General features: G+C 47.8%; 1 protein-coding gene and 1 long non-coding RNA gene across 2 annotated transcripts; one reads left to right on the plus strand and one right to left on the minus strand.

Moving 5' to 3' along the window:
• Positions 1 to 1,955: 1,955 nt before the first annotated feature.
• On the plus strand, positions 1,956 to 20,588 carry FAM89A (family with sequence similarity 89 member A). Its single transcript, XM_003735292.6, has 2 exons — positions 1,956 to 2,284; positions 19,418 to 20,588. Exons 1-2 carry the CDS (start codon positions 1,994 to 1,996, stop codon positions 19,679 to 19,681), a joined length of 555 nt encoding a protein of 184 aa, XP_003735340.2. The 5' UTR covers positions 1,956 to 1,993; the 3' UTR covers positions 19,682 to 20,588.
• LOC118149454 (uncharacterized) lies at positions 11,517 to 17,452 on the minus strand. Its single transcript, XR_013529651.1, has 3 exons — positions 17,175 to 17,452; positions 15,660 to 16,009; positions 11,517 to 14,791 (listed from the first exon to the last, which is right to left on the minus strand). It is a non-coding gene; the product is annotated as an uncharacterized LOC118149454 (long non-coding RNA).
• Positions 20,589 to 21,813: the final 1,225 nt, after the last annotated feature.

Genomic DNA, 21,813 nt, shown 5'->3' on the forward strand with positions numbered 1-21,813 from the left:
TCAATAAAATTAAAGAAATTCATGCAGGCTGGACCTGGAGGCTCACACCCGTAATCCCAGCACTTTGGGAGGCTGTGTCGGGTGGATCACCTGAGGTGAGGAGTTTGAGACCAGCCTGGCCAACATTGTAAAACCCAATCTCTACTAAAAATACAAAAATTAGCCAAATGTGGTGGTGCATACCTGTAATTCCAGCTACTCAGGAAGTGGTGGCAGGAGAATTGATTGAACCCAGGAGGCAGAGGTTGCAGTGGGCCAAGATCACACCACTGCTCTCCAGCCTGGGCGAAAGAGTGAGGAAAAAAGAAAGAAGGAAATTCATGCTAAGGTGTGAACCGAAGGTCAAAATCCTTCCCATCCCTTCCTCTCCCGTACTCCCTTACACATAGGCAGACTGGCCACTCGCCTGAAGACACCCACCGTTTACATAAGTGAATGAATAAATACCTGACATCCAGAAATGTGACTAGGTAATTAGTGGAAGGTGAGGCACAGTGAAGAGGCGGAAAATTCTGGGCAGTGGGTGGGGTGGGAAGCCTGGGTGCTGTCAATGACACCACCTACACTAAAGCTTCTTCATATCAGTATCACCCAGTTGCAACTGTAGAGGGAGAATATTGTGCCAATTTCAAAGACACTTCATCTGGGGTGGGCTTTCGGAGTTGGTAGATTAAAAGGTCTAAGACAACCTAAAGTGCAGGACTCTTTTATGTTAGGTGTCCGAAGTGCTCAGAACACTTTATAATTCCGATCCCCTTGGATGTATTTAGTAAATTAAATCCCTTTATAATTAAAGCTAATAATGAATGGGCATTTAAGTTGTCCAGTGCATACACTGCACTAGTTTTTAATCTGCAGCTAGGCTATAGTAGTTGCTTCTTGATGTTTTCTATCTCTAATCTGTTTATAACTGCCTGTCATTTTTACTTTTCCTGGGAGGGGCGAGCCTGTCTCTCTCTCTCTCTTCTTTTCCTCTGAGGTGTGCGTTGTGTTTATTTTTGCATGAGTTGATGGATGGGTTCCGAGATTTAATCCCTTTCTCTGGTTTCCTGACATTTCCACTTACTCTTTTGTTCATGGCCAGACTGAAAGGCATGTTTACTCGTGTTTTGAAGTTTCAAAAGTGGGCCTGGCGTTCTTGCTGACTGCTGCGGGTACTGCTGGGCATGGCAGTGCTGAGAAGGCCAGCGCACCTGTACTCAAGGAGCCAGGTGCCCAGGTCTGGGGCCCCTAGCCCTCCCTGCAGCAGGAGTGGGGCTGGATTCCGCCATCGGGGAGGGCTGGGGGTCCTGGGACCAGAACCAGGCCTCCTCACCGGTTGCGAGCCTGAGCCTCGGTACCCCCACCCCTTGCACTAGCCGTGCCTCGTGGGATCTGAGTCTGGGCTGCTCCCAGGGTACAGGGCTCGGTGAGGCGAGGAGCGCTGGCAGGTGACGGGGAGTCTGGAGGCGGGCTGGAGGTGAGGGGTCGTTGAGGGGTGGCACAGAAGGGGTGGGAGCGGGGCTGGGGTGAGCCGGGAAGCTGGAGGGTGGCCCAGGAGTGGGGGTGGAGCTGGGGGTGAGCCGGGGCGTTGAGGGGTGGCACAGGGGGAGTGGGGGCGGAGCTGGGGGTGGGCCGGGAAGCTGGGGGTCAGGAGGCGGTGGGTGAGTTCAGAGCTAGGGGTGGGCCGGGAAACTGGGGCGTGGCACAGAAGGGTTGGTGACGGGGCTGGAGGTGAGTCGGGGTGTTACAGGGGAGGCACACAGAGATGGAAATGAATTAGGGCGCTGGAGGGGCACAGAGAGAGGGGGAACCCAGGTGGAGGCGAGCGGCCGCTGCACGCGGACGCCACCCGGACCCCGGGCCCTTGCAGGGCCTTGGGGAGAGGGGGCGGGGCCGGGGAGGGGGCGGGGCGCAGGAGGGGAAGTGGGCGGGGAGTCGCCGGGAACTGGGCGGGACGGGGGAAGCCTTGAGCCGGGGCAGTGGGGCGGGCGCGTGGCCCGGCAGCCGTGCGATGAGTGGGGCCCGCGCGGCGCCGGGGGCCGCGAGCGACGCCGCGGCCCGGGGTCTGCGGGTAGACGGGCTGCCCCCGCTGCCCAAGAGCCTGAGCGGGCTGCTGCACTCGGCGTCGGGCGGCGGCGCGTCCGGGGGCTGGCGGCACCTGGAGCGGCTGTACGCGCAGAAGTCGCGCATCCAGGACGAGCTGAGCCGCGGGGGCGCGGGCGGCGGCGGGGCCCGGGCGGCAGCGCTGCCCGCCAAGCCTCCCAACCTGGACGCCGCACTGGCGCTGCTCCGCAAGGAGATGGTGAGTGGGGCTCCGCGAACGGGGGGCTGCTCCCGGCCGGGCTCGCCGTCCCGGGAAAGTTCGCGGGGACCGCGCTCTGTCCGGAAGTCCCCGCGCCCACCCGCCCTTTCGGGCTCCTCGGCCCCAGGCGCCGTCTTCCCAACGACCCTCCTTGTTCTCGCGCGCTTCGTGCCCACGATTGGATCCCCAGCGGGAGAGCCACGCGCAAAGGGCGGCTTTCATACGCCCGGCGCCCTCAGTCCCGCCCCGCTGGCTGGGAAACCTGGGCGTCCGGAGGCGCTGTGCTGGGTTCGCGCCTGCCCTGGGGGCGGGGGCGGCCTGGTCACCCCTTCCCTAGTGAAACAGACCTCCCGGTGCGGGAAAGGCTTTCACTGCGCCCAGCGGGTTAACAGTTCTGCGCGATTGCGTTTTCCTACCCCGAAGAGGACAGCTTTTGTTCGCTGCGAGTGTAGACAGCAGATTGGGACAGCTCGGCCCCCTCCCCGGCGCCCCAGGTCGCGCGTCCATGATCCAATTACTGCGGGTTGGCCCCGGCGCGCAGATGGCTGAGAAAGCGGACGCGCACCCCGGGCGAGGGAGGCGGCCCGGCCCCTCAGCCCCGCGAAGCCGATTGCCCAAACCCAGCTTGAGAAAGGTGGGAGGTGGCTGTCCTCCCAGTCTGGGTGACGTCCTCGTGAGTTCTTCGCCTTGCGTCTGAGCTCCAAACCATGGGCTCCTCCTGTACTTCCTTGGGAAGTATATGAGGTGTTTGTGGACCAGGACACACATGATTTAGGGTGACGCTAAAAGTAGGACAAGGTCAGGGATTTAGGCAACAGGGAGTCTTTCCCCAGCTTTCTCGGCCAGGCCTAGGCCAGGCAAGAGGAAAACCAAAACTTCCTCTTTTCTGCGGTCTTGCTGGCCCCCATCACCTCCTCCCAACCCCCTCATTTTAAAAGCCACCCTTTCCATTCACCTTGTCCACGTTGTGTCCTTTCCCTATAGGTAAATTATTAAGGAACGCTAACATTAGGAAAGCTGTCTTTTCCCAAGACTAAATTTGCCAAAAAAAAAAAAAAAAATATATATAGGAATCTTTTAAATATGCATCTAGTACATTTAAGATATTGTTTAGAAAAATTCAGTGTCTGCATACTTCTTTTTAGGAGCATATCTGTTCTGAAAACTAAGACTTAATTGAATTCAGAAAGCAGCTTTAACACTTTTAATCAATGAGATATTGTCTTCCTACTCTGTAGCTGGCATTGAAGTGATTTCCAATTCTCATTGAAAGGATTTTCTAAGCTTCTTACAGAACCACCTACATTCCAATCCAACCTTTTTAAATTTATTAAAATTCACTGACACAAGCATCGCACAACTGTTGAACTGCATTTTAATATGATTAATCTACACATAGTGTGTTTACAGTCTGAACCTGGACATAGCAGAAACACGGGGTGAAGTAGGAAGACCATCTTTGATTATTTAAGTTCCATACTTGAGCAAGAGACAGAACTTCAGGGCTACTCCTGTTGTGAAGCTGTGGGTTACAAATATGCTCTGAGTCTTGCTATGGTGGTTTGGGAGTCAACGTGCAACTCCCAAAAGTATTTTTCCAGGTCCCTCCTGGTGTGACTGAAGTAAAACCACATCCTTGTAATTATGCCTTGGACCAGAGCTCTCTGTAAGCCTATTTGAAGCACAAGAAAAATAAACAGCCATCTTTGGTCTGCCTGGTATTTAGCTGAGATAAAGATAAGGTATGGCTACAGGCCTTGACAAGTGAGAAATGTCACAAGGCCTTTAAAGTTGTTCAGAGTCTTTTGGCTTTTTAATTGATTTACTGACTTGGGGCCATGGGGTCTGAGTGGACACCTCAAGCTAAGACTCCCTCTGGGGATGCCTTGCAAAATAAGAACTGGGAGTTCATTCCTGAGATATCTGCAAAATAGTTTGTGTTGATCTGTTTAATTTGAAGGCCTGAGGTCAAATCTCTGGGCAGGGGACATAACTAGGTAATGGCAGAATGTGATGAATGCCTTAAAATTTTTTTTTTTTTTTAAAGCAAGCATAGAAAGAGGGACAACTGGCCCGGTGCGGTGGCTCACGCCTATAATCCCAGCACTTTGGGAGGCCGAGGCAGGTGGATCAGGAGGTCAAGAGATGGAGACCATCCTGGTCAACAAGGTGAAACCCGGTCTCTACTAAAAATACAAAAATTAGCTGGGCATGGTGGTGCACGCCTGTAGTCCCAGCTACTCGGGAGGCTGCGGCGGGAGACTTGCTTGAACCCAGAACGCGGAGGTTGCAGTGAGCCGAGATCATGCCATTGCACTCCAGTCTCTGGGTAACAAGAGCGAAACTCCGTCTCAAAAAAAAAAGAAAGTGGGACAACTTGCAGCAGGGACAGGGAGCAGGGTGGTATGGAAGACTTCAGAATGCAACAGAATTTCAGCAAGGGAAAGAGGCACCAGGAAGGTAGCTGCAGAGCTGGAACTGGGAGCACTCCAGTTTGAAATGTGAGCAAGAAGAGGCTGGGCAGGTGAACTGAGTGGATTTCCAGAAGCCTGAATAGCAAGGATGGGCTTTCAGCGGGAGAATGGTACAGTCCCAGCTGGACTTTGAAGAAATGAATTCTACAGCAGGGTGTAAGAGGGAGAGCCGGACTTTGGAGGCTCATCCAGATGAGAGGTGTTCACGGGAGAGGTGAAGGAAGCCCCAGTAGGGTAAGGGCTTGCCAGTGTGAAACAAAACTCCTGTGGGAGACACTTTTCTGAAGCAAATGCTGCAGGAATTACTGAGTCAGGGAAGATGATGAAAAAGGGATCAAAGATAACTTAAGCCTTTTTTTTTTTTTGAGGAGAAATTTCGTTCTTGTTGCTGAAGCTGGTGAAATGGTGTGATCTTGGCTCACTGCAACCTCCTCCTCCCAGGTTCAAGCAATTCTCCTGCCTCAGCCTTGGCAGGAGGTTGGTATTACAGGCATGCGCCACCATGCCCAGCTAGTTTTTTATATTTTTAGTAGAGACAGAGTTTTACCATGTTGGCCAGGCTGGTCTCGAACTCCTGACCTTCAGGTGATCCACCCACCTCAGCCTCTCAAGCGCTGGTATTACAGGCATGAGTCACTACACCTGGCCAAAGTAAGCTTTTTTTTTTTTTTGAGATGGAGTTTCGCTCTTGTTACCCAGGCTGGAGTGCAATGGCGCGATCTCGGCTCACCACAACCTCCACCTCCTAGGTTCAGGCAATTCTCCTGCCTCAGCCTCCTGAGTAGCTGGGATTACAGGCACACGCCACCATGCCCAGCTAATTTTTTTGTATTTTTAATAGAGACGGGGTTTCACCATGTTGACCAGAATGGTCTTGATTTCTTGACCTCATGATCCACCCGCCTCAGCCTCCCAAAGTTCTGGGATTACGGGCTTTGGCGCCCGGCCCCAAAGTAAGCTTTTTTTATGGAAAATGTAGCCAAGCAAAAAAAAAAAAAAAAAAAAAAAAAATTAAAATTACAGTGCTAGCACGTAGAAATGAGCCCCACTTTACTGTAAGTAGTTGATTATTAAGCTTCAAAGTCTTACTTACTGCCAGATGGTGGTATACTACAGTCACTGAAGTCATTTTGGGATATCTTCTGTGTGGGTACAATGTAAGAGCTTTCCGTATAGTAGCTTATTTAATGTGTATACATTATCTATGAGATAGATACTCAGAGTCTATTTTATATTAAAGAATGGGATGCCGAGAGTTGGCAGTCCTAGGGTCACAGACCCTACCAGATCTGTTTGGCTCCAAAGTCTTATTTAACCATTGCAGTCTGGTGTCTGTGTACATGTATGCACTCATACACACACATGCACACAACACATGACCACATATATTTTGGTTTGCTTTTAGGGCCACACACTGCAAACATTTTCCCAGTCAAGATATATTATAATGACTTCAGTGACTGTGTAGTATACCCCTGTATGGCAGTAAGAAAGATTTTGAAGCTTAATAACCAATCACTGGTAAAGTGGAGTTCATGGTAGCAAGTGGGGAGTTAGGAGTGGCTGCTTCAGGGAGGAAGGTAATTTGTCATCACAGCAGCTGAAGTGTACGTTAAACATTTCAGAATATGGAGCGGAGGCTGGAAGAGAGATTTGGGTCTGGCGATATTGGTTGGAAGAGATGGTTGGAGCTGAGGGAGAATGCCGTCACAATGGGAGGAGAGACCTTTAGGACGCCTAGGGTGGAGCCTGGGAGAGCTGGAGGCCCGGGGTGAGAGGGCTGTGTCCCATAATTGCTAATGTGCTCCACGTCTTGGAGAGTTGTGGTTTCAGCTCCAAGTTTCAACGCCTCCTGTTCTAGTGACTCCTGTGAAATTCTGCAGGAAGTCCTCCTCCCCTCTCCTTTTTAGTCCTTTTTTTTTTTTAAGAACAAAAAAAGCCCTTTAAAAAAAAAAGTTGATGATGATTATTTTTATATGTATTTTTAGATCACGTTTAAGAGATGATTACTGGGTGTATGTCAGATAGAAGGTACTGTGGACAGTTTAAGGGTGAATAGGAAATATCTAGATGTTAAGGGGCTTATCACACCTGGTAGATGTGGGGATCTTTACATAAAAAGAATTGCTTGAGTTTAGACTAGTTTTCATTTTTCATGACCAAAGACTCTATGTTAGTAATAGAAACAGTCTGAACTAGCTTTTGCAAAAGGAGAATCTTATAGGCTGGATGTATACAGAGATGGACCAGAACTCGGACTTATGGGAGACCCAGGAAGTCCACTGAGGTCTTCGCCTCTCCTCCTCCACTGTTTTGTTTTTTTCCTCCATTTTGGAACCTGGCTGCTAACAGTGGCCACACTCCATTTGGCCATGCTGCTTCGTTGCAGTTTGCAAATACCATGGAAGGATGCCAGTTGGCCTAGCTTGGGTGGCCTGGCCAGCCTGTTTGAGCCAATAGTGACGAGGACAGGATTGTATTTTAATAAGGTGGTGTAAGCATGTGGATGGAGTTGGACACGATATTCTCTAAAGAAAGGACAGTTTGCAGAAATGGAGCAGACGGCTAAAGTAGTAGATGTCTACTGCAGATCTTCTATTTAAAAATACTTTGCCCTCAATGGTTGCACAATTTGAAAGGTTTTTTATCTGCTAAGCTGATGGCTAGCTTTGCTAACTAGATCTTGGTTGGCCTTTAAAATATTTGCATGTGATTGAAGGATGTCCTTGACTGGGTGTCAGCGGGGACCCCTGGCACACACCAGTCCTTGCATAGATTTCTGCCTAGACCTCCCTTCCCAGCACCTGTGCCAGGTTAGACCCTTTACCTTGTAGGTAACTACAAGTCACACTAGAGTGTGGAGACACAAAGGCTGTCAGATCTTTTGAAGGGCAGCATCCTTGGGGATTCTTGGGTTCAGCTTCTGTGATCAGCAGCAAGTTCTAGTAGCTTTGATTTGGAATCTCTTTGCCTCATTTTTTTTTCCCACTGTGCAGAGTGGGAAGTCATCCACACAGAACTTTTGAATTCCCAAATTGCAATGCTGTGTAAAGAATTGAACCTAAGGGGAAAAAAAGTTGAATTTCTGAAACCAGTAACAATTAGCTTTCCTACTAAATGCCTAATGAGCTTGTCCAGTGAACTGGATTCCAGTTCATTAGCTTCAATAGCTGACACCCCAGTGGAGAACAGCCCTTATCCTTTATGTGAAAGTAGTCTTACAGAGGAGGGTTTAGTCTTTAAAAGAGGCTGTGGGAAAGGTCCAATACTGTGTCAGGCTAGGAAGTGCCATTTGGAATAAGAGGATTCACTCCTAGTGCAGCATTCTTGATTGGTGTTGGTCGGAGGAGACTGGGGATGTCCAGTGGCCGTTAATACTGGCTGCCTTCACTGGTCTTGTCTTTCTACTAGCATAGTCTAGCACAGTGATCCCCAAACGGTGGACCGCCAGCTCCAGAATCTCCTGGGCTGCTTGCCGTCATGCAGATTTCAGGGCCCCATTCTATACTTGTGGAATCAGAAGCTGGGAGAAGGAATCTGCATTTCTAGCAAGCCCTTTAAGACTTGAGAAGCACATGAATTTGGTGTTAATAAACTGTGTGATGAATAGTACTGACAACCCACTTCACTCTTTTTGGGCTACAGATCTTTTATTGGAAAAATGAGAATTAAATGCCACAAAGGGTCCTTCTGGCCATGACAGTATTCTCTACCCTTCATGCCTCTGTGAGTCTTTCTGGTGCCTACAGAAGTTTGCTCTGTCATAACCTTTGGGCACAGGTGCGGAGCCTGTCACCAAGCAATATGCTTGGTGTCCCCAAGGACACTTCCCAGCTATACCTAGTTTCTGTAAATTCCTTGAATGCAAAGAATGGGAAGCAGAAAAGAAGAAGGGTACAAGTTTGCTATTTTTGGGCTTAGTTCCTCAAAAATTAGGCTGTCTAAAACAGTTATAAAGATTTTCAGGCCACTGCTACCCTGTACTTGTCCTGTCCTATCCTAATATCCACCCTATAAAAACAAAAACTAAAAAAAGAATATATAATAGTTTGTGTGTGTGAAAGCATTTCCATGTCTGTGGGGAGTGGTGGGGCAGTCTGGGGGTCACTGGTCTGACTTCATTCACTTGATGTTATCTCCAAGTGAGATTAGAGTTCTTATCCCAAGATTTGAAGATACAAAAGATTGAAAGGTTTTTTTTAAAGACCACTTTAAACTGCTTTATTACTGTACCTACCTGTAAAGTACTATAAATTGATATTTTTCCTAACTCATAAGTATCTTACAACTCTTCTCCTTGTTTTCCCTGTTATTTAAAGGTATGTGTCTGTTCAGTGTAAATGTAAAGTGCCCCCGTTGTTGGCAGTGTGGGCACCTCTTCATTTGCAGATAGTCTCAAGTGAGCAATAGCCCCGGCATTTCTGTACCTTGCAGATATCGGCGCAGCCCCTGCTCTGGGTCCTGGTCTCATCCACATGGCTGTAGCCTCCTTAGGCCAGGTGGGCAAGGATGTTTAGGGGAGGGCTCAAGAAGGGGACAGTGCTCCCCTTGCAGTTCACTCCCACCAAGCTGCAGATGGAAGTTTTGCAGTTTTACTCTGGGAATGTCTGTGTGAACTCCATGGAGACTTTAGATCCCACTTTGAAGAACTGAGCTTTTCGTAATCATGTGGAGGAAACGAGACAGACCACAGACTCCATGCTCAGGAAGCGAGCCCCGATGCTGGCTGCTCAGATATTTGCCCCCTTTGCCAATGTCATTCTCCACATGGAGCCCTGGCCTCCTGGCCGCCTTGGCCTTTGCCCACATGTTCCTGGTGTTTGGAAGTGATGATTAGACAGGACTCGTAAAGGCTGCTTGTTGTTTGCTGTGGCTCATTCCCCACAGACACTTAACACAGATGGTCACCCTCTCCCAGGAACTCTGGAGACAGAAAAACCTTTAGCCTGTTTTAGAAGTCTATAGAAATTCTCCCCTAGTCCCCACAATTTTATATTCACAAGTGTATCTTACAGAAGCATCCACACAAGTGGATAACAGCACTTGCACATGGATGTGTACTGCAGGATTTGTTCGTTTGGTGTTTTTTTTTTTTGAGACGGAGTCTCGCTCTGTCTCCCAGGCTGGAGTGCAATGGTGTGATCTCGACTCACTGCAGTCTCTGCCTACTGGGTTCAAGCGATTCTCCTGCCTCAGCCTCCCCAGTAGCTGGGACTACAGGCATGTGCCACCACGCCTGGCTGTTTTTTTGTTGTTGTTTGTATTTTTAGGAGAGACAGGGTTTTACCTTGTTAGCTGATCTCCTGACCTTGTGATCCACCCACCTCAGCCTCCTAAAGTGCTGGGATTATAGCCGGGAGCCACCGTGCCCGGCCAGGATTTTTTCTAATAGTGATAGCATACTGTAGAATTGTTGAAAAGAATATAGTAAATATATTTGTATATAGAAAAATGTTTAGAGTGTAAAGTTACAAAACAATACTTACTTAACTTTGTGTATGCGGTACCAGTAGAGAAAAAACAATATGAGTATGCATAGTGCCGAGGAATATATGCTAAACGAATACAAGTGGATATCTGAAGAATAACAGTTTTCAAAGGGTGGCCCTGGGGATCCCTGGGTCCCCTGAGATCCTTTCAGAGGGTCCATAATTATGTGATGGTGATATTGACAAATGCGACTTTTCGGTTATTATCTAAGAAGATGTACCAACATTTGAAAGATCCTGCATAATTTACTGAATCAATTTTCCACCCTTTTCATATGACTAGTGCTTGATATTAAAAGATCCATTCAAAGTGCGAGATGGATGGATTTTAATGTAACAGTGTGAACATTTCATTGGTATAGTTCCAAATTCCACACTAAACAGTAATCAGCTAAAGGGTGGTAGCAAAGAAGAATAGCCACAATTGTCCGAAAAGGCTTTGAAATACTCCTTCCTTTCCCAGTTACATAGCTGTGTGAGGCCAGATTTTCTTTGTTTATTTCAACCAAAACAGCACGTCGTAAAGGACCAAATACAGAACCAGATAAGCCAGACATCTGAAAAGATTTATAAAAATGTTATATATGGCCGGGCGCAGTGGCTCACGCCTGTAATCCCAGCACTTTGGGAGGCCGAGGCGGGTGGATCACGAGGTCAAGAGATTGAGATCATTCTGGTCAACATGGTGAAACCCCGTCTCTACTAAAAATACAAAAGATTAGCTGGGCATGGTGGCACATGCCTGTAATCCCAGCTACTCAGGAGGCTGAGGCAGGAGAATCGCCTGAACCCAGGAGGTGGAGGTTGCGGTGAACCGAGATTGTGCCATTGCACTCTAGCCTGGGTAACAAGAGCGAAACTCCGTCTCAAAAAAAAAAAAAGTTATATATGTTAACATGTAATGGGTTTATTGTTATTATTATTATTGAGACAGAGTCTAACTCTGTTGCCCACGCTGGAGTGCAGTGGCAAGATCTCAGCTCACTGCAGCCTCTGCCTCCCGGGCTCTGGTGATTTTCTCACCTCAGCCTCCTGAGTAGCTGCAACCACAGGCAAACACCACCACACCCAGCTGATTTTTATATTTTTTGTGGAGCTGGAGTTTGGCCATGTTGCCTAGGCTGGTCTTGAACTCCTGGGCTCAAATGCTTTACCTGTCTTGGCCTCCCAAAGTGCTGGAATTACAGGTGTAAGCCACCATGCCTAGCTGGGTTTATTATTTTTAATGGATTAATATATATTTTAATTTTTCTCAGTTTTAATTTCTAGTAATGTAAATATTGATAGGTATAATCCACATAAACCAAAGCTCTTTGGGACCTTCAGTAAATTTTGAGAGTGTAAACGAGACCAAAACATTTGAAGTCTGCTGTTTTATGACAGGGAATTAAGAAGGACTGATTTGTTTGATTATGAACCATTCGAATTTTTTTTTCTTGCTTTTTTTTTTTTTTAAAGACGGGGTTTCACCATGTTGGTCAGGCTGGTCTTGAACTCCCAACCTCAGGTGGTCCGCCCGCCTTGGCCTACAAAGTGCTTGGATTACAGTCGTGAGCCACCACACCCGGCCACCATTTGAATTTTTAATACAATTTGAATACGAGTGTTTATTTTTATAATCAGAAAAAAATAAAAGAATGTGCAAAGACTTTTTTTTTTTTGAGACTGAGTCTCACTGTGTTGCCATACTGGAGTGCAGTGGCACAATCTTGGCCCACTTCAACCTCCGCCTCCTGGATTCAAGCCACTCTCGCCTCAGCTTCCCGAGTAGCTGGGACTACAGGTGTGTATCACCAGGCCTGGCTAATTTTTGTATTTTTAGTAGAGATAGGCTTTCACCATGTTGGCTAGGATGGTCTCGATCTCTTGACCTTGTGATCTGCTTGCCTCAGCCTCCCAAAGTGCTGGGATTACAGGCATGAATCACTGCTCCCGGCCAAAGGCGTTTCTTAAAGAAAGTGGTCAATTGCTTTTCTTCATCTGTACCTAGGACAGAACAAGAGGAAATGGGCTTATGTCATTCTTTTTTTTTTTTTGTATGGCAGTTTTTGTATGAATGTTAGTTTAGGTTAGAGATAAACTAGAATGTCCTTCTGAGAATTGCTAAATTCCAGAACAGGCTCTGTGTCAACGTGGATCCCCTCACTTGTAAGTCAGCAGAAAATGCAACTCAAACCACCTTCGCTGGTAGAGGAATTACCTGGAAAGTGTAGAGGTGGGGTGAGCTTTGGGTTTAATGGGGCTTAATCTGGGGTCACAGTCATGCAGCCTGGTTTATCTTCTGTCCCCGAATCCTGATGACCCTTCAGAGTCTAGTCCTTAGCTTGGCAGGCCTAAAATATTAGCAGAAGATGAAGCTGACCAAATGACACGAGTGTGTTTCTGCCCCTGGGAGGAGAATGCTGCGTAGGAGACCACGTCATCAGAAGCTGTTGAGTGAGCTCAGAGACAGAACCCACCAGGGAGCTTAGTCCTCCAAGGGTGTTTCTGTCAAACTTGGCAGATGAGCTCATACATAGCCCGTCTCCAAGTGCATCAACACTGATGAAGTCTCTCTTTGGCTTTTTCTAAACAGTATGCAGGGCAGCATCCTTCAGTCAACACATCCTTTATCAGAAATCAGGTTATGATCGATTGAGTCTCTTTCAGGTTATGATCGATTGAGTCTCTTTTTTCTTCAGTTACAGTCCAGGCCTGCAGATATAAACTAGACACTGTGATTAGATTTGGAACATTTACCAAGTCTTTAAAATAATTTTGTAAGCCATCTGTATCTACTTATTCATTCCTTGTGTTTTTAAAAGATAACTGTGAAAGTTTTCTCGTTGTTAATACATTTTCATAATAGAAAACATGGAAATAAAAATTGCCTGTGATCCAAACAGGATGCTATACCACTGCTGAGACTGGGACCTCTCTCTTTATTTCAGAGTCCTGCAGCCCTGGTGTCCCCTCCCCGCTCTGCCACTGACTAGATGGCCATAGGCAAGGGTCTTTGTCATTCTTTCTTTCTTTTTTTTGTGATGGGATCTTGCTCTGTTGCCTAGACTGGAGTGCAGTGTCATCACAGCTCTCTGCAGCCTCAACCTCCTGGGCTCAAGTGATCCTCCCACCTCAGCCTCCCAAGTGGGTGGGACGACAGGCACATGCCACCATACCCAGCTAATTTTAAAAATATTTTTGTAGAAATGAGGGTCTCGTCATCTTGCCTAGGCTGGCCTGGAACTCCTGGGTTCAAGCAGATCCTCCTGCCTCGGGCTCCCAAGGTCTGGGATTAGAGGCACGAGCTGCTGCACCTGGCAGTTTTTTAATTTCTAGAAATATATCTTAATGTTGTTCATGATGTTTTGGCTTAAATCAACACAAATTTCCTTTTAAAGCGTTAAGCCTTGTTTCCTAGTGGTCATGTTTCTATTGTCCTTTCTTTAAGTTAGGAAGAACTATCTCCCCTGCAGCCTCAGAGACTCAGAGATACTCAGAGACTCTAAGTGACACCCAGCTGGGAGCCACCGCCCATCTGAAGTGTATTTGTGTGTGGAGCCTATTGTTAAGTTTTGAAAATCCCAAGTGAAAGGAAGCGGTTTCAAGGGTGGTTTGGACTTGTTTGGCCCCTTTGTTGGGAATGCTCTGGGCTTCGGGGCCACCTGTGTGTGCTGTGGGAGGGGTGGAGGGGAGCTCTGGGCAGGGAGAAGAGGAGTGAATGATCAGGAAGGAAGCAGGAAGCCTGCGCGGAGAGCGGAAGGACCTGCACTCGCGCTTTACAGCCATGGAAGCTGCTGATTGTTCTTGAATTTAAAGTTGAGAATAAGGGACCACAAATTGCAGGGTTTGAGCATTCCATGTTTTTCTTAAATGAGCCTGTCTACATTTTTAAAAAGTGTGCTTTCCAAAGAGAGCTGTATTTTCTGAATCCAGCTGTCAATGTGGAGAGCAGCCATCCTCTGAGGGCACATGGGAGCACATCGTTGAGATGCAGGCTTCCTCTGCACAGAGTGGCTTGCTCAGTGGCTCCCCCACCACTCTTATTTTCTGGAAGGGTCAGAAGTTCTTGTTCATGGTGACTTAACCATGTCCTGCAATCAAGTCCTTTTGGATGGTCCCTCTGTCCCTTTCCTGCATCCAAGATCCACATACCTTCAGTGTAGAGAGACTGATCGCCACATCTGCTCTCTAAAGAGCACTCCTGCAGGGAACTTGGTTCAAGGGTGTCTTTGGCCCTCAATGTGGTGGTGGGAAGCACACAGGGACTCAGTGGTCTGGTGCTTCCTACAGGGCGCCGTGTGGTGTGCAGGGCACTCGGGGCTGCCCATTCAGCCTGCGCCTCTGTGACTGCCTGAGAAATGCAGCCAGAGGTCTGTGGGTGCCAGCACCACCCTACTGCCAGGCCATTTCTGCAGCTACATGTTCTCTGGGAGAGTGTCAGATCTCTGCCGCCAGGCATTTTCACTGATTCACCAAATATCTGCCTGTTTGCTCTGCGAGTCTCTGGGCTGGGTACTGAGAGATCCAAAAGGAAAATGGTGTTTGCCTTCAAGGAGCTTGTCCTGCGTCAGGAGAGAGAAGACTCGTATGCACACTGATTGATAATAGAGAGAGTAGTAAACGCCCTAAGACAGGCAGAGATGGTGAGGGGAGAAGATGAACATCGGCTGAACCAGTCACAGTCCGAAGAGTGGAGGGAATCAGGCATGGTGGGGGATGGTTGAGGAGCATTAATAGATGCAGTGGGGATGGGGGTGTGGTGGGGGACAGTCTAGCCGTGCAGGTGGGCTGTTAAGGGCATCAGCCTGAAGAACAGTCACACCAGATGGTGGAGAGCTGCTTAACGATCTTCCACCTCCCTCTGGAAAATGTAATTGTTACTGTTTAAACAGCCACAGCTGAGGAAGAGGGGCTGGGCTAGGAAGTCTGGGTTACTGTGCAAAGACTTACCTTACGTCCTCCAAGCTGATTTAGAGGATTTCTGGTAAATCAGGAAGTTTAGTCTGGTGCCTGAAGTCGGCATTGAGAGGCTGGGACGTGTGTAGGCGTGTGCGTGCATGTGCATATGTATGTGTGTGCATCTAATCCTTGTTAAATCCGTCTGAACTCTTGCCATGTGTCATGTTGTGTAATAGGTGTGTGCGGGGCTGCACTGTATTCCTAGGCGGGTCAGAATTTCTTTCTAGGCCAGAGTTCCACCTGATGACAAGGTAGCTTTGTGAGTCATCTGGGTGCTACAGTGCAGAAGTGTCCAGGGAGAGATCCTCTTTGCTTTCGACTCCCTGCCGGGTGTATCACCCCGGTGGGCCAGGGAATACCTTGGAAATGGCACTGTCAGGAGAAAAGCCTGGAGCCATGTGTCTGGCTGGAATGGGGTCATGGGGAGTGAGAGCCTTTGAAACCTAGAAGGGTTTGGGCTCCTGCGTTTACCTGGGCCAACCTCAGACCATCCCAGGAAGGAGAAAATCAGACCTGCTCCAATAGCAGGGTGCCTGCTGCTACTTAGGTATTTTCCATCATTCATTCCTGAGGGTGAGAAATTGAGTCTTGCCACCCTACTGGTGTCAGAGGGACTCAGCAGGGAAGTAGATCCAGGATTCCAGATGAACCTTTTCCGTGATTTGAGCACGCGCTGATGTGATGCCAAGAGGGCTTGACTTTTTTGATTAAAGTTAATATTCCTTTTATTCAATCCTAGAAAAGATAGGCACGTCAGAGCTGGCCGAGTCAGACTCCTGGGGCATGTTGATGGTATGCAGGTGCAATTCTGCAGAGGAATCCTGGAAAACAGGAGCAAATGTAGAGGAAAGGCTGTGGGTGGTTAGTGGACTGGAGGTCAAAATAAAAACAGTGGAAGAGCCTGAGAGAGACGAAGACAGGTTTGGGTTTTGTTTTAGGGCTTAGGGGTGGTAGAAAGTAAATGATATTTAAAGGGTAGTTAGGAAAGAGTGAAATTAGATCTGTTTCGATGCTGAGCTGTCACACCCGGCATCAAGGGCTCTGTGGGGCTTACAGGCTGGGAGGCTTTGGCTTTGTATAAAATTATCGGATTGGTTTGAGAGGAGTGCACTGGTGTGGAAGGTCCTCTTTTTGGGGTTTGAGGTAAGATATCCCAAGTTCTTTCCTGTTTGAGAGTCTCCCCTCCTTCCTCACGAGGCATGTCACTGGCACATTGTTACCCTGCCTGTCTATGCTGGCTGTCTTCTGAGCGAAGGTGACCAGTTGGCTCCTTCTCATGTACCACCTCTGTGCTGGATTGGGAGAGGAGCAGGAGGAATGAATGCAGTAAGACAGGGGTTCTCCTGTCTCCAGCCTGGCTGCACCTTCCGCTCCTGCCTGAGGTGAGTCTGCCCACTAGCAGAGTAGAAAAGAAACCACCGAAATGATAGCAACAATGACAACAGAGGCTGTTGACTTTTTTTTAGGAGCTGAGCATTTATCCATGGGTTCTCAGCTGGTGAGTGGCAGAGCCAAGATCTGAACCCAGGCAGGGAGGCAGGCAGGTTCCGGAGCCTGCACTGTTAATTCTGTGCTCTTCTGCTTGGCTGGCCTGAAATTCCAAGCTTACAAGAGAATAAATATAATTTATTTTTTTTAAATCAGGAAAATCAGAAAGATATTTGTGTCAAGATCCCTGGTTCTTTGCTGGAACTGGGCATCAGTATCTTCTGGGTACTTTTTATTTATTTATTTTTTCAATAGAAAAATCCTAAACTGACTGACTTCTCCCTCCCTTCCTCCCTTCTTTCTTTCTCTGTCTCTCATTTTTTTAAATAGAAAATTCCCAAACTATGAATAATTTTTAAAACGTAAATGCTAGATATGCTGTCTCTCACTCTTGACAGACATACATTATCTTGAACTCTAATCAAGAAAAAGAGCGAGTGGTGGTGTCTGCCCTTGGGCATGGCAGCCTGGGCATCTGTTGAGCTACCCATTGCTTACCTATTCAAGGTATACTTTTGAGATGCCACTGAACGAATTTGCCCTCTCAGTACAGCCCTGGAAACGGTCTCTCTTTAGCGTGCAGTTCATTTAGGACAGAGAAGCAAGAGTTTACATAGGATCACAGTGTTTGCTCTAGCCTTAGATGAGCCAGCCCAAATCTCTCATTTTATAGGCTGGCGGAGGGTCGGGACCTCAACCAAGCCACAGAGAATGGCAAAGCTGGGCCTGGAGACCACGCTCCTGACCTGTGCCTCAGGTCTCTTCCTAAGAAAGTCATCTTGTAGAAATTCTAGTGTCACAAGTAGTCATGGTAACAACAGAACCACCTCTCTATCTGGAAGTCTTCTCATGTGTCTTAGCAAAATATGCTATGTAGGCTGGGCACAGTGGCTCACACCTATAATATCAGCACTTTGGGAGGCCAAGGCAAAAAAATCACTTGAACTCAGGAGTTTGAGACCAGCCTGGGTAAGATGGCAAGACCCCCATCTCTACAAAGAATTTCTTTAAAAAATTAGCCAGGCATGGTGGTATGCACCTGTAGTCCTAGCAATTTGGGAGGTTGAGGCAGGAGGATCCCTTGAGCCCAGGAGTTAGAGGTGGCAGTGAGCTATGATCATACCACCGCACTCCAGCCTGGGTGACAAAACAAGACTCCGTCTCTGAATGTGTGCGTGTGTGTGTGTGTGTGTGTGTGTGTGTGTGTATGCTATGTAATAAGACATACTTCTGATTTTTATGGTCTATTCAGGCCGTAGTAAAGAGGCAGCCAGTGTTCATTTGGTAATTGAGAGTAGTTGGAGGGTATGAAGTATAAGCGTGGAATTTAACACCCAGTCTGTTTACAAGATGAACACTTTTCCTGGGCCTCAGCATCCTTTTGTGAAAGCTACACAGTCTTATGTGGAAAATCTCACTCCTAGATAAATGAGTCATTTCGGTAATTATAAAATCTGTAAATCCTCTGACACTCTGTGTGCTTTTCTACATGCACGTACTCACACGTCTTTAGTGCTTTAGCCCAGGAGGCACTGGAATCCTATTTATTGAAATGGATTGATATTGAATTACCCTAATAGCTCCATAAGAGAAATGAGTGTTCCATTTTGCCATCAAGCAAGGCACGGAGGTGATAAATGCCTTGCTCAGGGGCCAAGAGGCGGTTGGCAGGTCCCCTGGTGACTTCTTGGGTTTCTTCCCTTTGCGATTCAGAGCAGGGTCTGTGGAACAGCAGCATTGCGCAGAATCACTGAATCACCATTGGGGCTTGGTGGAAGCACAGCCACCCAGTGGCCCCAGACCTGCTGAATCAGAGTCTGCTTTGTTGAATAAGCTCCCCGAGTGGTTCTCATGCACTTTAAAGGTTAAGAGGCGCTGATGCTGGTCTACGCTGCATTTCCACATGGTTTAACTCTTCTCTCTTTGGTATTGATGTAGACGATGCATTTCCTGTTCTGACTGTGCTCTTTTCTCTGGGATGGGTGGTGGGGAAGGGAGGAACTGGAAGATAAACAAGTACCTGACTTTTGTCAGTGTTCTTTGTTCTGCTGTTGCTGGTTTTGTGGGGCTAGTTTTCAGGAGGAACTGTAGAGCGCCTGCATCTTATGGGGCTTCCTTGTATTCAGTCAGTTGCTCTGGGGAGGATCCCAGAACCATCTGGGGTAAGACTGACCTTGCCTGGAGGAGAGGGAGGCAGTGTAACCTCTGACCACTGAGCTGCACAGAGGTGGGTGCTCCAGGGAGATGTCACATTGACTAGCTAGCTGCTGTCACCGGCAAGAGGCAATCTGTTGCCCCTGGGAGTTGAAAATGACTGCATCACTCAGATCCTAACAGTAGCAGGGAAGGCCACTGTGGATCTTCTGTGAGTCTGATTGGAAGAGGAAATGACACACTCGTTTCTTGGCATCCAAAGCGAAAGCAGCTAGGGCCACCAGGATGTGCAATGCTGTTGCTTCATCAGGCGTACCCAGGAGCTCCGGGGTAAATTCTGCAGGCTGGGCTGGCTGCCCCACAGGTGCGATCCTCACAGGACTCATTGAGTAACATCATTGAGTATGGGCATAACGCAATTAAGGCATTCTTAGAGCTGGAAGTCCAAAGCATCCAAGTGATGCTCTGAATCATTCACCGGGTGGAAGGAATGTGCTGGCAGGCGCAGATTGCTGGCTGAGTGTTCCACTGAAATGAAACTCAAGTGCTGACTTCTTGTTTTTTACCTCCCCACCCCTTCCCTCAAGGTTGGTCTCCGCCAGCTGGACATGTCCTTGCTCTGCCAACTGTACAGCCTTTACGAGTCGATTCAGGAGTACAAGGGGGCGTGCCAAGCAGCCTGCAGCCCAGACTGCACTTATGCTCTGGAGAATGGCTTCTTCGATGAAGAGGAAGACTATTTCCAGGAGCAGAACTCCCTGCGCGACAGGAGGGACCGAGGCCCTCCTCGGGACTTGTCACTGCCTGCCTCCTCCCTCTCCAGCAGTGACTGGATTCTGGAGTCCATCTAGAGGGTCTTCGGAGGGATGTGACTGTTGAAAAGTCCTTCTTATCGGACACGCTGTCAGCGTTTGCTGCTTTTCTTGCAAGAAAGCACCTCCATTGCAGATGGTCCTTGGGCACAGGGGATGAGCACTACTAGTTTCATTCGTAGGCAGGGAGTTCTCTGCGGACATATGATGGCAATCCAGTTTGATAGCTGCAGTTCCTGCTTAGGTGACCTAGAGGTCCTCAGCAGTATCCTCCACACCTTTATATTGAGATGTACCTGCTGGGGATTCATACTGAGTATAACAAGCAGATCTCGGTGGAAGGCCTTAGTGGGTGTTTTGTGTGAGGTAGCTTGTAGCCAGCCACTTCCTTACAGATGGCAGAGCATTCAAACCCCCTTTGTGCTAGGGTTCCTGCTTCCAGTTTGGGATGTATTAAAACCACCATTTCACTGCTTCCCTTCCTCCGTGTGGTCTGCAGCTTTTCTCGCTGTTTAATGAGGATTTAAGCCTCCTGGTTCAGCTTTATTTATGTGTAAGCTGCATTACTAACTGCCCAGTGATCCGGTGAAAGCTTTTTTATGGAAAAAGTTAACATTTCTAGTCATCCCAATCAACTGGCTTTTCTCAACCAAAAACTTATGTCATTCTTTGTCTGTCAGATACAGAAGGAAGGAAGATAATGCAAAGACATGTTGCAGAGTGAAAAAAAAAAAAAATAACTGGGGCAAGCCAGTGTTCTGTATCCTCACTGTAAGATGGCAAATGTTTCCGTTTTTAAGATTCTGAATGTAAACTAGTGTGCTAGAAAGCAAACCACCCTCCATGCAAACCAGTAATTACCTTAAGCCTTAATATATTTATTAAAATACTTCATGACAACATTACACTTTGTAGGTTAAAAATGAGGATAAAATGCAAAACTGTCTTTCTGTTGTTGTGTGTTATTTTGTTCTGAATTTGGAATCATCACCTTTCATGACTTGAATGCATTGAGTCCAGTCAAATAATGAAAGAAAACTACAGTTTGTTTTCCTGACACTAAGTGCATTTGGAAGTTTACTCCTCTATTGAGCTAAAGGAATCGTTTTAGCAAGAGTAGATCACCATTTACAGCTGGTTCTCAGTGCTCTTCTGTCTTTGAATGCTGCAGACTCCTTAATCTTCTTTCTTTTGGTGTGATAATTGCTCACTAGAGCCTATTTCAGGCTGGGGAGAGGAAGACACCTCAACATCAGGCATCGCCAAGTGTTAACCTGTCAAGTACACTGCCCTGGGTCAGGAACTGGGGTGAGATACAGAGAAGGAAGAATAGTCCTGCTAATTTCCTTTGTTGAAAGGAGTTAAAATGAGAGGTGGCAATTAATTACCTTCAACACATGATATAACTGGTCAGTGGAGACAAGAAAATGAAAGCAGTTAAGACCAACAGAGTTAAGTCTGGGCCACTTCCAGGAAGATGTTCTTTGAGGCTGTTCCCAGCTCACAGTGAGTTGAATCCTTAGATCAGCTGTTCTTGAACCTGACCACTTTAAGAATCACCTGGGAAAGGTTTAGAAAAATACTGATGCCTAGGCACCAGCACCCCCCCACCCCCAATCTGGATTTAATTAGGAGTGAGGCGTAGGCATCTCTATGGTGCTAGGAAGCCTCCCAGGTGATTCAGATGTGCAGCAATGTTGAGATAGAGCCCTTCAGCTGCATACTGCTCAAAGCGTGTTGCGTAGATCAGGCACGCAGAGTCTCATACCACCCCAGCCCTGCTGAATCAGGCCCTGTCTTTTAACTAGATGCCTCTGATGATTCCTTTGCACAAAGCCCAGGAGACTGCTTTCTGTCAGCCCAGTGCCTAGCACGTGGAGGCCATGGTCAGGAGACCTCGGTCCTCTCAAATGTGTCCACAGTCTCAAGGGAGTGAAGCTGGAAGGACCAGTTCAGGCTTGGGGGAACTCATGGCTCAGAATGGCTCCCTTCCCTGGGTTGCTGCCTCTGGGCTGTTGTGGAACTGCACTGATTCATTGTGCCTTTGAGATTTGGGGCTTTCATCTCATTATTGCTGGATAGTCTGTCAGAGTTAGGAGTGGAATGAGTTGAGGCAGGCCAGGGGCCTCTCCCTTGCTGCTGGGAAGAGCCAGCACGTTCCTTGCTCCTGA

Source organism: Callithrix jacchus, chromosome 19 (assembly GCF_049354715.1).
Source record: "Callithrix jacchus isolate 240 chromosome 19, calJac240_pri, whole genome shotgun sequence".
NCBI lineage: Eukaryota > Metazoa > Chordata > Mammalia > Primates > Cebidae > Callithrix > Callithrix jacchus.

What these genes read in the sequence shown, in the direction of transcription:
- FAM89A (XM_003735292.6), top strand. Translation starts at nt 1,994, where the DNA reads ATGAGTGGGGCCCGCGCGGCGCCGGGGGCCGCGAGCGACGCCGCGGCC. An exon ending in CGCTGCTCCGCAAGGAGATG is followed by an intron (nt 2,285 to 19,417) that starts GTGAGTGGGGCT and finishes CCTTCCCTCAAG; the next exon opens with GTTGGTCTCCGCCAGCTGGA.